Source organism: Urtica dioica, chromosome 11 (assembly GCF_054948205.1).
Source record: "Urtica dioica subsp. dioica isolate 48M chromosome 11, U.dioica_male_clone48M_v1_H2, whole genome shotgun sequence".
Lineage (NCBI taxonomy): Eukaryota > Viridiplantae > Streptophyta > Magnoliopsida > Rosales > Urticaceae > Urtica > Urtica dioica.
The window spans coordinates 9,282,572-9,297,793 of record NC_142766.1 but is presented as its reverse complement, the minus strand read 5'-3'; the positions used below and the strand labels follow the sequence as shown (position 1 = coordinate 9,297,793).

General features: G+C 36.7%; 1 protein-coding gene across 1 annotated transcript; it reads right to left on the bottom strand.

The window, feature by feature from the left end:
* Positions 1-4,354: 4,354 nt before the first annotated feature.
* Positions 4,355-13,557, bottom strand: LOC149381067 (P-loop containing nucleoside triphosphate hydrolases superfamily protein). Its single transcript, XM_089630266.1, has 21 exons — positions 13,254-13,557; positions 12,584-12,739; positions 12,410-12,493; positions 12,189-12,308; positions 11,508-11,621; positions 11,276-11,368; positions 11,062-11,151; positions 10,903-10,973; positions 10,445-10,519; positions 10,275-10,362; positions 9,981-10,039; positions 9,669-9,732; positions 9,486-9,551; positions 8,990-9,151; positions 8,804-8,908; positions 8,371-8,606; positions 7,325-7,394; positions 7,188-7,235; positions 6,782-6,841; positions 6,626-6,705; positions 4,355-6,511 (listed from the first exon to the last, which is right to left on the bottom strand). The coding sequence occupies exons 1-21, from the start codon at positions 13,524-13,526 to the stop codon at positions 4,555-4,557; spliced, it is 4,071 nt and encodes a 1,356-aa protein (XP_089486392.1). The 5' UTR covers positions 13,527-13,557; the 3' UTR covers positions 4,355-4,554.
* Positions 13,558-15,222: the final 1,665 nt, after the last annotated feature.

Genomic DNA, 15,222 nt, shown 5'->3' with positions numbered 1-15,222 from the left:
CATTTTACTAATATTAACTCTTATATAAGAAAAATCGAATCAAATCCAAACTAGTACCCTAACTTCAAAATTCCAAATTTTGAAATAAAAATAGCTTTAAATTGAAATTAAATAATAAAATTCATATCTCCCAAGAAATGACTTCATTCCGTGTTCGAATTGCAACTCTGAATCATGGATTCTCTATTCGAATCTGTGATTTGATGACTATCAACTGTTGACTTCTACCCCTTTGCTTCTTTATGTGTTATTCACGATTAAGAGACTGTTGTTTAGTTTTTAGTTATATGGCGCCAATGAATAAAGATAATTGGTGTTTACGTATAAATATTATAATCAACGTCAATAAAAAAAATATTTGTGGAACTGTTGTCTATTTCATGATATAATTTCATCGTTTTAGTTAAACAGAGTGTATGAATTCGACATTTTTTGAAAATCAAAAGTTAAACTCGACATTTCACTAAATCACAAAGTGTATGTGTCATTTTCCCTTGTCTCTTTGATATTACGTTTCACCTTAAATGTAATGTAGTGGCTCCTAAGTTAGCAAAGAAAACTCTTCTTCTTTTAGTTGCTAATGATAGATAATGGAACTCTTTCCTACCTCTTGATATACAATTCCATTTTCAACAAGAGAAAAGAAGAAGCCATGGAATATTTGGCATATCCGATGGCGCATGTCATGTCAGATTGTGTATCCCATGAGGAGTGTTCTAATGCAAATTCAAGTCCTGCTTTCATAGACTATTGAGATCAACAACAACTTCAAGAACAACCCACACCACCCTCTTCAACGGGATCTCATCAAATCGACACCATCGCTCCAACAAGTTCTCGCCGTAAAAAGGGTAAAATTAGCGGAAGCCAACAGTCCGATGTTTGGGAAGTCTTTGAGAAGGTTATCACGACGTACCCCGATGGTTCTTCGTATGTCCATGAAGTGAAGTGCAAAATTTGTACGCATACCCTTGCTTACTCCGGTGGAGGCACGTCGTCATTACGCTACCATATCAATTCACATGAGAAGCGAGGAGAGTCAATCGATCAAGTAAGTACAATTTCATATGATGAAGCAAAGGGTAGACGAGCTATAGCTAAATTTATTGCATCTACCGATCAACCACTAGGGATAAGCTCTAACTCCCACTTTGTACAAATGGTTAGAGACGGTTTCAATGCTAATTACAAACCCGTGTCTCGTCCTACGGCTACTTTAGATTTAATGAATTTATATGAACATAATAGGAAAATATATATAGCAACATTAGCTAGTATGCCCGAAAACAACATTGCATGCACTAGTGATATTTGGAACTCATCTAACAAAATGATTATTTGAGTGTTGTCATTCATTATGTCGATAGAGATTGGTATTTGCATAAAAAAAATTATAGGATTTGAGCATATGAACATGCGCCATACCGGAAAAAAATATTAGCGATCGCATCAACGAGGTATTGGAAGAGTGGGGTCTCGTGAACTGTATTGTTGCTATTACGACGGACAATGTCTCGGCCAACACCACGGAAATAATGGAGTTGAAGAATCATCTTGGGAACCATGCCGGAGGAGTAATTCTCCACCAAAGATGTGCGACTCATATTATCAACTTGATGGTTCAAGCCGGTCTTGCCCTTCTCAAGCCGCACATTTCACGTATCCGAAAAGCCATGGCGGAAATGAACAACCCAAACACATGATGTGACCGATGGAAGGCATATTGCAGAGGTTGTGGTGTCAAGCCACGCATCATTGCGCAAGACATGTCCGTCTGATGGAACTCGACGTATGTGATGTTGGAAAGAGTCATTCCATACAAAGATTTTTTCACTTCGTTTTATCATGCTGAGATCGGACTTCAAGTGATCACAAACGATGATTGGGATGTGGCTAAGGCCATTTGTGAATTTTTAAAAGGATTTTTTGATGCCACAAACTACCTCTCCGCTTACGAACACCCTACGTCTCCCTTCGCCATACACAAACTGTACGAGAGGAGTGTCATTTTCAAAAAATACGAAGTAGATGAGCTGTTAGGCCCCGTCGTCGCAAAAATGAAGGAGATATGGAAAAAATATCATGCCAAACTTATATTGTTATGCATTCATTTTAGATCCACGCATTAGATTTAGAGGTCTTAAATTATGGTTTCAAATGCTTAGCAATAATATAGGATTTGATTATAATTCTAGTTATGATGGTGTCTGGGAGAGTATTGTTCAATGTTACAGTTATTACGAAAACAAGTATGGAGGACCGGTACAAAAGATACCAAACTTCTCAAATTCACCGGCGGGGAAGAGTTGGACCGATTTCAACCGTTACCGAGCTGAGGCATCTTCGTCCACAACCTCTACGTCACCAACTACTCCCACCGATACTAACGAATTGAATCTGTACATCAACGCGCAATTCATTGACATTCAACGAGCCAACCTCGACTTGCTCAATTGGTGGAAGACGCATCAAACACAATTTCCGATCTTATCCATCTTTGCCCGAGATGTACTCACCGTACCGGTGTCTAGCTTCTCGTCCGAAGCCGCTTTTAGCGTCGCCGGAAGAATTATGGATGACCGACGTGCGCAACTTAGGCCAAAATTAGTGAAGATTCTTACGTGCGTCAAGGATTGGGAACGTGTCAAGCTAAAGATGTCGTCTGAGCTATCGCAAGATCACGAAGATTTTATTGAAGCATTCAACGATTGGGGTCTCAACGAATAATTTTGAAGAAGATTGTGATTGTGTTTAATTGTATTTTGATTTCTAGAACTATACTAAATGTTGATGTTTTCATGTCCATGTTTTAATTGTTTAATTTTTTTTTTTTTGAAGTGTTAGTGTGCAACTTTTTTTAAGTGAAATTTCAGTATAAATTTAAGAAGTCATTTGCAATTTTTAACAAATATGTACCACTATTTGAAAGTCATTTGCAACTTTAGTCAGAGTCTAACAAATCTAAAGCTTTTTTTTAATTGGTCAATTTAAGGTCATGTGCAACTTTTGTTTTTGTTTTCTAGTGTCAGTGTAAAAACGTTTATTGTTTGCCATATTATACATTCATCTTATTCTTATTCAGTCAACAATAGCATTCATTGCTATGATATTTTATATGATATTTTAAAGTCAAAACCTTTATGATAACTGACAAGTTTTGGGGAAAAGAAAAACAAAAAAACAACCGTATATGAGTCTCCCACTTTACACGGTTAAATACGTTAACTTCAATTAATTTGACAAAAAAAAAATTTAGGTTAACAATTAATTATTGACCGTAGATTTCAGCTAATGGTTAATCGAAATTAACCAAAATTTCAGCTTTAAAGTGGTGTTACCACTTGGCCCAAGCAAGTTTGGGCATTCTTCGTGCTTTTAATTGTTAAAAAAGATAAGGGAAAAAGGGATAATAATTTAAAAAAAAAATGAATTAGAATCGCTACTGATATCGGGGACATTAACGGTTATTTTTTGTGTATTTGATTAGGAACGGAGGAAGAGGAGACAAGGATAATTTAATTAAGATTAGTTTTCGTAGGCGAGATGAAGTCGTATCTCTCTCTTAACAAATTCAGGAGCAACAAATCTAGTCCATGTAAATTCAACACTCAACCAATATTTACTACTTAACCGTACGTAGTGTGATTTGTCGCACAATTAATTCAAATGTAGAAAAAACATAATTTTGTTGTGATGTTTAGTCTTTTAAGTAGAGGTGTTCATGAAAACCGTCAAACCGAACAACCCGATCATCCAAACCAAACCGCACTCTTTTATAAACCGCCCCATTAAAATCCGATGAAGTTTGGGTTGTAACCAACCCAAACCGCAATTGTTTCAAGTTGGTTTGGTTTTTTTATAGTTGTGAGATTGGGTTGAACCAAACCAACCCGATGGTATTAATTATGTAAATTTTTTAAAGATAAGTAAAATTTTGATTTTATTCGACATAACTTATTAAATATAATATACATACATGATTTCCATTTAAGTTATAATGAAGTCATTTGTCGAGAATTATAATCCGAAAAAACCAATCCAAACCGATTCGATTATTTTTGGCTTGGTTTGGTTTGACTTTACCTTTCAATTGGGTTGATTTGGGTTTTAAAACTAAAAAATTAATTATAACGGTTCGGGTTAATAACACCTGAAAAAACCGACTAACCCAATCCGATTACACCCCTACTTTTAAGAGTACGACTGTCACGACCTAGACTAAAATGCACATTTGCGCTTATTAAATATTGTATATGTTTGTCAAAAAAAAAAAATTATATACATATAATATATGTTATATATCACTATAGAATTTCCCTCTGGTACGGAGGAAATAACCGTAATGAGATTTAAGTCGATAAAATCATTTATAAGCAATGACGACTCCACTCTATCGAATCCATGTTACACCGTGGAAAATGCGCAACTAGCACGGTTGGCATTTCCACATTTAAAAACCAGCAAAGAAAAATAAATTGTTAATTACACAAATGTAACAACACAATTACAACTTGTGGAAAACAAACTTCAAAATGATTCAACGGTTCAAAATATTCACTCCCCTCCTACAAGCAATAATAGCTTTGCTTCCACGAGAGACGCTCTCACACACTGAAGCTCTTCTTCCATCTTTTCCGACACGAAACCCGAACGATCGGGGCATGAATCGAGTATCTGTAATGCCTTCCCCGTTACCACGACCTTGGTTCTTTGCACGTCTTCTAGTACTCTTATCCCGGCTCGCAAATCTCCCTCCAATTCTCTCATCTCAGCCTCTTTGAATTCCGCTTCAAACGTATGTTCATAATAGTCAGCAATCGCACTTTCAATCTCCGAAAAGCCGTCGTCCGTCATCTCCAAAAGCGTGCTCTTCTCTTGTTGTACGCTCCTAAATGCGAGCTCTAGATCTTCAAAGGACTTCGAAGCTTTCTCTACCTCTGTTTTGACAGCTCTGATCGCGTTATCTAGCTTTTCTGACTTCCTTTTCAGCCCTTCGTGTTCTCTTCTCACCAAACCGAGCCTCTCACGAGATTGCTTTACCTCCAACTGAAGCTGGGTTTTTTCTTCCTCCGACTTGAGAAGATCGGTGGCTTTGCTTCCCCCGAGACTCCAGTTTTTCTGCGACGGGTCAGTTTTCTCTATGTTGTCTATCGCGAAAAGGACCTTCTCGTTTTCTTGTTTTCTGTTTTCTTCTTCCAGCTTTGAAACCAAGCGAGAGAGTTTGTCGGCCGACTCAGATTCCGATTGTAGAATCTTGGCAAGAGAAGCCTGGATTTCTTGACTCTTCACCTCTAGGCCGGCCAACTCCTTTTTCTTTTCTCCCAGATACACTGTCGAAGCGTTCACCCTCAAGGCTGCTCGAGATTCTCGTTGCTCAAAGTAAGCTACCGAGGAGGAGAAGCTTGATAAAGAGTACTGTAGAGCCGATATCTTCTTTTTAGCTAATACCCGTCTCTCCTGAATTTCTGAAGAGCGGAGTTTGAGGCAGTCATGAAGTTTCTGTTTCTTCTGAAGATCGCCTTCCGTCACTTCAGTTTCTCTCAACAGTTTGCCCATCTCAACAGCTAATCTTTCTAGTGAACTAAACACTGCAATGGCTTGGACTGAGTCCACAATTCCCTTGTCTGCCATCTCCAACTTCATTCTAGCTGAACTTAGATCCTCCGAGACCTTAGCAGATATACAATAGGGTGACTCAACTTTCATCGGCGAAGTTCCGACATCAATCAGATTTCCCGAGTCTTGTTGTCCACAATCATCGATCTCTACGATTTCCATGGACAAAGTTCCCATGTCAGCCACATTTCCCAAGTCTTGTCGATGGGAATCGATGGTGTTTTCAACCTGCATTGTGGTAGCTAAGGAGGAATCATTTTCGTCTGCCATATCTTCTACTTCCTTGCAGCCTTGCATTACGATATGTTCCGAAGCCAAATCGTCATTTCCATCGACTTCAACGACTTTCTCCACACAGTCAAAGCCTATCTTAGAATCACATGCCTTCTTCTCTCCACTCGAAGAAAGCATTCGCTTAAGCTCGTCCCTCTCCTGCATTGCTCTTTCATAAAGACCCAGAAGTTTCTCATTCTCTTCGTGCATTTCTGCAAGCTGGTGTTCCAAGTTCTCAACTTTATTCACCTCGGGCTCTTTTTCTTCACTGAATCCTACAACGCAGCAATTCTTGGGTTCTTCGGCTACTCTGTTGTTGCATTCTGCAGAAGCGCTCTCGTACAGTTCGATGAGTTTGTTGTTATCTTCTATCAATACCTTGAGCTTCGTGCGCAGTTCATCGTTCTCTCTAGACAGCACAATCGCTGTCTCGTGCGCCTCTGCTTCTCTTTGACTTGCCGCGGCAATGGTGTCGACCATTGTTTTCAACTCCATTTGGTCACTGAGGTTCAAAACGGGCGCTTCCGCTGACAGTGGCTGAAGCTCAACTTGCTGTGTTCTCGCTTTCTTGTCTAGCAAAGTTCTCTCATCTTCAAGTTTGGTCACTAGATCATTAGCAAACCTGAAATATTGCATTGAATCATTCAGAATTTATTCTTGACTAGAGGATAATTGAAATAATTTGTAGTGGTCATGTTTGGGGTATACGAACAACCATACTATAAAGTAACTCAACCTTTCCAAGTTATTTTTCTCTTCAAGGCAGTTTTCTAGTTTATTTCTGAGTGTGTCCAATTCTGCTTGGTACTGAATGGCCTGAAAAAAAAATGTCATGTTTTATTTGTAACTTGTTAAACAGAAGAATCACAAAGTAGCTTATTTATCAACTTACCTGCACGCGAAAAAATTCCGTTTCCTCACTGTTCGATATCTGCCAGGGAAATTGGGACTTCTGCTCCAAAAAAAAATATATAACTTCATTAAGACTACTACAACTCTGTAGATTTATGAACATAACGATACTAATCAAACTCCTTCAGCAATAAAAATTTGCTAAAGATGACAGTGATAGTATTTTTTGGATAACCGTGGTGTCCGGGTTGGACCCGACTAAAATCCACGAGGCCATTACTCTAGTATTTTCAAAGCAACTTCTTAGATTCCCTAATTTAAAACAGAGAGTAAATCTTGAGAAGAAAGTTGCGAGATGCCTGTGATTTTACTTTCTGAAACATAAGAGCAAAAATAAAATCAATTAAATTTATCGTAAAATTGACCCGCTGTCATCAAATGCGAACCTTGGATTCGGCTTCATGCATAAGCTTCCAATCAAGAGCTTCTAGCAGCTGCACAATAACACTCCATTACAATCGTTAAACGAGAAGAACATTATAAAGGTTATGCACAATTCATTCCATATTGATGAATTTTTTACCTTGTTCTGCAAAACTGTGAGCTGCTCACTCATCATTTCACGTTCACCTTCTTCATAAAATGACTTTAGCCTGTAAATAACATTGCAGAAGATTATAAAATGGGAGAAACAGATAATGTTACGCAAGTAAAAATAAACTGAGAGCCAGATGATCATTGCTGAAACCTAAGCTTTTGGAGCCTCTATTAATACAAAAAAAAAAAAAAAAAAAAAAAAAAAAAAAAAAAAAAACTGTAATGACACTTATTTTATTTTTGAAAAATCATATTTAAGACATCATTGCTCTGACTGAATGGAGACCTAATTTGGATTTCTGTAAAAAAACATTGCAGAAGATTATAAAAGGGGAGAAAGAGATAATGTTACGCATGTAAAAATAAACTAAGTGCCAGATAATCATTGCTGAAACCTAAGCTTTTGGGCCTCTATTAATACAAAAAATTTGTTATGCTTTTCAGAGTAGAAGCACACTTATTTTGTATTTGAAAATCAAATTTAGGACACGCTCTGACTAAAAGGAGACCTAACAATTTGGACTTCCCCATATATTAAAAATTCTTAAGTCATTTGCTCGTAAAAGTTGAGAATTAACAAGCATTAATTACAAAATTTGTTAAACAAAGGAATCTAATTATTTGCGAAAATACATCAAATTCTATTATGCAGGTGCACACACGATGAAGATCATAGAAAAAGACACACACGCTATGTGAAAATATACTTTGGTAATTCTATTATGCAGGTGCACACACGATGAAGATCATAGAAAAAGACACGCTATGTGAAAATATACATTGGTTATGCGGGTGCACACACGATGAGGATCATAGACGTACACATTTGTTTTGTTTTTTCAGAAAAAGACTCACTATGTGAAAATATACATTGGTTAAAATTTGTACCTCAGATTAGCAAATCTTCATACTCGAATTTCTTTAAGATCATGAAGAGGATATTTTAATTAATGTTATGCAGAAATGGCCAAAAAGAAAGAAAACCACTAAATTAATGCACGAATAGAACTAAGTATGATAAAGAAGCCTTGCCTTCTGATTTCTTCCTTTAGCCTAAGATTTTCCATAGCAAATTTTGTTACTTCTTGGTTCCGTTTGACCTGTGTCTGAAGGACATCAATCTCCTTCAAGTACTCTTCCTTTTCTTTCAGCAAGTGAGTCTCTGCCGAGATCTTTCCAGAGACAACAGCTTCCAGCCTCTTTATTGCCGCTTCTCGAAACCGTAACCTCATTCGAAGACCCTGTATTTCATCCTCTCTTTGCTTACCCTGCTCAGAAAAAAATAAATCAAAAATTATAAATCAACTTATAAAATAGCACTGCGAAGTTTATTTTGAAATAAATTAAGAAGAATGTATAGTTACTCCATAGCTTTTTCGATAAATTTATACACAGTCAGCTAAGAAACCAAGTAAGTAAACTACATTACAGAGGAGAGACCGAAATTACGAAAACCAACACATACCAGCTGCATAGCTGCTTGATTCTCAGCAGCTAATGCCTGTAGTGCAATCTCTTTATCCTTTTCCCTCCTAAAAGCCCCGACAAGATCAACTTCATACCCTTTTTTCTGAGAAAACATGACACCAAATTATTAATCAAAACTATAGAACCATAATCAGTTCTAATCCCGTGTAAAATTGCGGTGTACCTGGGGCATCCTTTTCCCAGTAGTAAGGGGACTGAGTAATCCATTATTGGCTCCTTCCCATTGGAAGGATCCAGGAGATCCTGGAAACGTTACTGCCAATGCGTCGTTATCAGAGCTTTCAGGTGGTCCACTGGCTAATCCTTGCAAGCGAGATACTTCTCTCTGTACAAAGAAAAAAATAAACCGATTAACAAACAGTAAAGATTCATCAACAAGAAACTTGGGACCAAATCCATTAGACAGTCTCTAGTCAGATACTGTGAATAGAAGGACTGTATATGTAGCAAATACCAGTGAATGTGAGAGTAGTAGAATAGAGATATCATAATTTTAGAATTTGAGGTTAACCAGGCGAGCAACGAAGCAAAACATGAATCCAAATGTATATTTTCTAATTTAATATTTAACTGCCATATTGAGTGCATACCCTTGCAGATAAGCACAAAACTGGAATTTATGAGATGGTTTAAGAAAATGTAAATTATAGACAAAACACCTTGAGCTGTTGAATTTGTATCCGCATGGCAATGACATCTCCAGACGCGTCCTCATTTATCATTGCCTACAGAAAGATAAGATGCTAGCGTTCAAATGGCATAGTGACGTATGATAACAAAAGACATGAAGCCTTAAAGGAAAACTTAATTTAAAATAATAACAGACTGCATAAGTAGCATACATTATTCTTGATAAATTTTGCACGTTGAGCAAACTTCAAAGTGCTTAGCGTCTCCAATGAACAACTGGAATAAATAAACAAAACACCCAGAAAGATTAAAAAAAAATTAGAAGGAAAACTTAAGTTCGATTAAAATTGAACAAGAGATATACAGAGGCAAGATACAATCGGACATTTATAAAATACAACTTCACTATTCTAATGTTGCAAACTTATTCAGTGCAGAGTTCAGAACAGATACATGGAAAGTAAGAGTAATTTTTTTATAATAATAAAAGTAAGAAATATATTATAAAAATAACAGTTTATTACCTGGTAGAAGGACTGATGTTTGAAATTATAATTGTTTTTGAATTTCCGCCTAAAGAATCCTGCAAAGCAATCGAATGTATCATACATTTTCGAAGGGAAAAAAAAATCCCACACCCAGAATATTAATAGAAATATGTTTAATCATTCCCCCAGCGAGTTTAGGAATGCTACAATCTAGAAATTCCAAATTACATTGCAACACGCAAATAATGAATCATAGTTGCGCTTTCGACTTACAACACATATATATTACAAAAATAGGCATTACTTATTTCAAATAATGTCGAGAACTACCTGAAGCAAAAATGTGAGTTTGGAGTCACGGTAAGGTACATGGAGTGATTTCCCATTTGATACATTTATCAGGTTCATAATCACAAGCCTGCAAATGCGAGAGATTATCAACAATGAGATACGGTCACTTAAAAAATTTCAAAAAGATATAGATCAAACAAAGTACGTACCCTAATGTTGAAAGGGACTTGTTAATATTAGTGGCTTCCTTCAGACGTTCACCCTCAGCACCAGAACTCTTCTGCCTATGGTCAACAAATATCGAGCAAACACGAAATTAGAGCTCAGTCGTTATGTACAACTATAATATAACTTATATGTAAGGTCAATGGAGATGCAGCTAGTTTGTTTTTCAGAATACTTGGACAATAATTTACTTATGGTTACGGCAGACCTTTCCTATGACCAAGCTTCAGCCTTATAATTCACAATATAGTAAATTTTCAGTTCTTTTTAGCTATCTAGATAAAAGTGAAACCATGATAATTTTATACAACCACTGCTCTTTGCACACCTCTCTCCTCTTGTTTAAAAAAAACATACATAAAATACTTACATATGTTCCTCTAAATCAAATGGATCCTCTTAAACATATATAGCAAAGTAACTAGTCATATACATCATATACCTTTCAGACCCAGCCAAATCAACAAGATTAAGACGTGAAAATCGATGGTGAGTCACACCTTGAGATTCCCACTGAAAAGAATATTCCATAAAACATTAAGAAAAGTAAGTTAAGGACAAATAAAAGAAAACTATTCCATAAAACCGCAGTGTCTACCACCTTGCTTTCGATTACACACGTAAACACACTGTGTGACCTGCTACTAGCTCGATTCATATTCGTGGCAGCCACCTTTCTATTTGCAGCCCCCTGGAGGATACAATTTAAACAACAAAAGAAGAAAGAAAAAGAAATGTGTTGGTTGATGTAGGAACTTCACAGTATGAACTAAAATTTTAACAATAGTTTTATCGACATATGTGTAGGTACATACTTCAATAAGTTGTTGCATTACATCTCGTGCACTTGAAACCTCTATTTCCTTGAGACCTTCAACATAAACTCCTTTCTTGACATCTTCTCTCAGCTGTAGTATTTACATAAAATTCTTCAGGTTTTTTTTTAGAAACAACAGAAAAAATTCAGGGTTTAATCCAAGTAAAATAAAAATCACAGTATTCCATAGAAACGAAAAAATAATTTTTTTCTTTAGTCAAGGTCTATACCTGTAAGTTGATAGCTGAGGGGTCCAGTAGATCAAGAATTTGTTCATTGTATATCTCCAGGAATGAACATCTACAAGTAAATTTTATCTTTTCTTCTCTTCGCAATTCTTTTTCCTGCTCATAAGATAAGGGTTCCACAAAAAATTCTAAGAATATAATATAAGCAGCAGTGTCAACTATATCCTGTAATTGCAATGTCATAGCTAATTAGAAGTAAAAACTAAATGCTTCCACGTACCCAAGTAAACAATAACAAAACTATCTCTCCTACGTTTATGCTAGTAAGGAAAAATCATGCAAGAATTTTATAGATAAGCGCATGCTGTGAGCAGTTACTACTTCTATAAACAACAACACAAAGCAATGTATCCAAAATGATACAGGTCAAAAGATACCAGCACCTAATTTTTAGAGTTGAGAAGTGCTAAAGATTGCATATAGTTTCAATTCAGTTGTCTTCCCTTGGAATTCATTCTGACAGAATATAAAATCCAGAACTCCAGCTCAACAGAGATTTTCCTTCATAGGAAATAACTCGGCAAATAAAGAAACCTTGTTTAATAATTGTACGCATTTTAGAAAACACTTATAGCCTAAATGTTCCTATTAGAAATAAGTTTCGGCAAAATGATACTAGTAACATAATGCAGTAGACCTATCTATGAAATGAAAGCCACAAACCTTTTGAACTCTTGAGAATAAATATTCAAAGACTCTAGGAGTCATCCCACAGTTAACACTGTGTCTTCGAGTACCTCCTTCGATGTCTCCAAGCATGGTGTGAGTCTTTCCACTTCCAGTCTAAATTCAGTTTAAGAAAAAGAGTAAATTGCTTGGATTCTGCTGATTACTATGTCCACATTACTAGCCATAATATACCGAGGATAATGTTGAAAACTCACTTGACCATAAGCAAACATGCAACTATTGTAGCCACCCATGCAGTTGTCTACCATGGGAACTCCGGCCACTTTAAATAGTTTCTCCTGTATTTCACGCCAACCACATTTATTGTAATTGCTGATGTATTCAAAACGGCCGCCACTAAAGGGAAAAGTATACAGCTGAAACCTTACCTGGGTAACATTCTCATCTGCAACATGATCGAACGTAAAACGCGACTCGGGAGGTCCTAACCAAGTGACTGTCTGGCAGCTTTCCTGACGAACACATTTTCCATAGCCTTGGAGAGACAACTCGGAGCTATTAAGTGGACGAATCCTAATTATGACCTACATCCCAGTTCGTGCAAGATATCAATTAGCTCAAATGGTTAAACAACCAAAACAATTTCTCCCCCACACACAAGGATATCAGAAAACGTGAATCTCTCTCGGCCTTATTGAAGTAGTGTGGTTTATCCTATCATATCATCATATCTGCTAATTTAACCCCCTTAAAAAATAGCAATCAGAGTACTCAATACTAAATAAAAATTGTTCAAACCAAACTCGATAATGAAAGGAAAAATTATGCTCCGAAAATCTGAAATAACATATCTTCCTTATCATCTTGATATAAATATTATATAAGCTTAACCACACAAAGAACTGGAACTTTAAGGAGTGACCACTGCAAAGCCCCAGGAATCCCGTAGTGACTAATTCAGAAATTCCAAGCGAGATTTTGTCGTCAATTTTAGCCAACACCAAATCTTAGCCATATCTCAAGGCTCGAAAACAGATCACTGAGATATTATCATTGTTTGATCAGCATTACAACGAACAATACAACAACGAACCATACCTGGACGTTGTGATCCTTCCAGAAAGCGGGATCTTCGCAGAGCTCGAAGCTCTGGGCCGGCAGAGTCGCAGCTTCTGCAGAACAGTCACCATCGTCGAAGCAGCCTCGGATGCTTCGGACGGCCGATGCCTGAGCGAGATTCTCCGCTGACGCCGACTTCGAGAGATTCGGAGAGCTCCTGACCGCCGGGAGCGCGTCGCCAAAGCCGGAGGCGCGGTCGTGGAAACCGAATCGGCTCTTGATCGCGCTCGCGGCGTCTGATATGAACGGCATTGGTGTAAGGAGAGAGAGAGAGAGAGAGAAATGAATTTGAATTTGCGCGTTTGATTCAGACTTTAGGAGACTGTTAAGGGAGAGAAGATTCCAGATCGGATGGTAGAGAGTGGTCTGGATGGACGGTCCAGATGGGTTTCAAAAGCTTTTCGAACGTTTGAGGTCTGGAATTCAAAATTTTGATAGGAGAGCCAACATTTTCAAACGAAGTTACACTTATGTCCCCGCTCGGCGTATTTGTCCCCGTGTTGTTTTATCAAAATATAAAAATATACTAGATAATGTTATAATTTCAAAACTAGGTTTATCTTTGTTTGCAAAACTAGATAATGATAATGTTATAAAAATATAACCCAGAGGCGGCACCAAATTGTTGAAGTCGTAAAAACCAAGATCAAAACAGTCACGAGAAGATCGATCTATTGTAATTAATGAGCCTCAAATTCACGTTGATGATGTTTGGATTCAAGAACTGAAAACTAAAAATAAAAAGGTCAAGCGGCTATATAGCCAAATAGAACTTAAACTTTTGCAAAATAGCCATAGTTTGTAAACTATAAGAAAATTAGTCAAAGTAAGATTAATCTAGGTTGGATTAAATTTAATCCTACGAACTATAAAGACAGAATGTAAGCTTTATGAAGGCTGGATTAAAATTAATCGAGGCAGGATTAAAAGTCGTAGTACTCTCAATTGGTTATTTTGCTATACCTAATGAAACTATAGCTATTTTGCAAAAGTCATAATTTAAATTGGCTATTTCATACCATTTTTCCAAAATAAAATAAAGCACAAGAATTGAAAAGAAGCAATTTGCGAAAAGAATAAAAAGATTGTATTATGTGTTGAAGGTAGATAAAAAAAAATGAGAAACGTACAAATCTCTCTTGATACATACTATTTATAAACAAATAAAAAAGATTTAAATTTCTAGATCCGAAAAGACGGGGATGATGATGTGTCCGTAGCCATTATTGCATCCATTCTTCTATTCGCTCCATGTAATCCTCTCTTCTCGCGGTTGTGATCACGGCTTTGGATTTGACCGAGCTTCTGTGCTAGATTTGACTTGTTATTCTTCCTTTCTTGTTGGGCCTGCTTTCGCCCAAATAAGGCTTTTCTACCAACCCGGAACGAGCACGCCAGCCTTACTTCGAAAGAGGCTCATAGCTATTTTACGCGCCCAACAAAGCCAATTTAGTTGGGGATTTAATCTCACTTCTACAATAATTATCCAATAGAACAATATCCAAAGCGAGAAACTAGATAAATTAAATTAAACTTCCTAGACTTAAAATATACGAAGAAAACAACATTGAAAAATGTAAAATATTTCCAAAGACAAAAACTTATCAAAAACTTGAGAAAAAATGCCAAAGGTGGAGATAATAATTATTTGGTTGAACAAACTAGTGGAAAAGATTAAAGCTCATACAAAGGGAGTATGCATTACGTGAATTGAAATGTATTAGAAAGAGAAGGATACATGATTCTATTATATATCTTATTCAAGTGACGGTCAAACTTGTAAAGTGTATCGATCTTGGGTTGCGAATGTTGAATTTTCTATGATTCCAAAAAAATTGTAACAGAGATGGGATATCTCGTAGCGTTACGACCGCAATCGATACATAATTTCTAGTCAATCGGTAAGTCTTTAAGGCTTGTAATGTTAGGCTTAGGTCACGGGTAGATA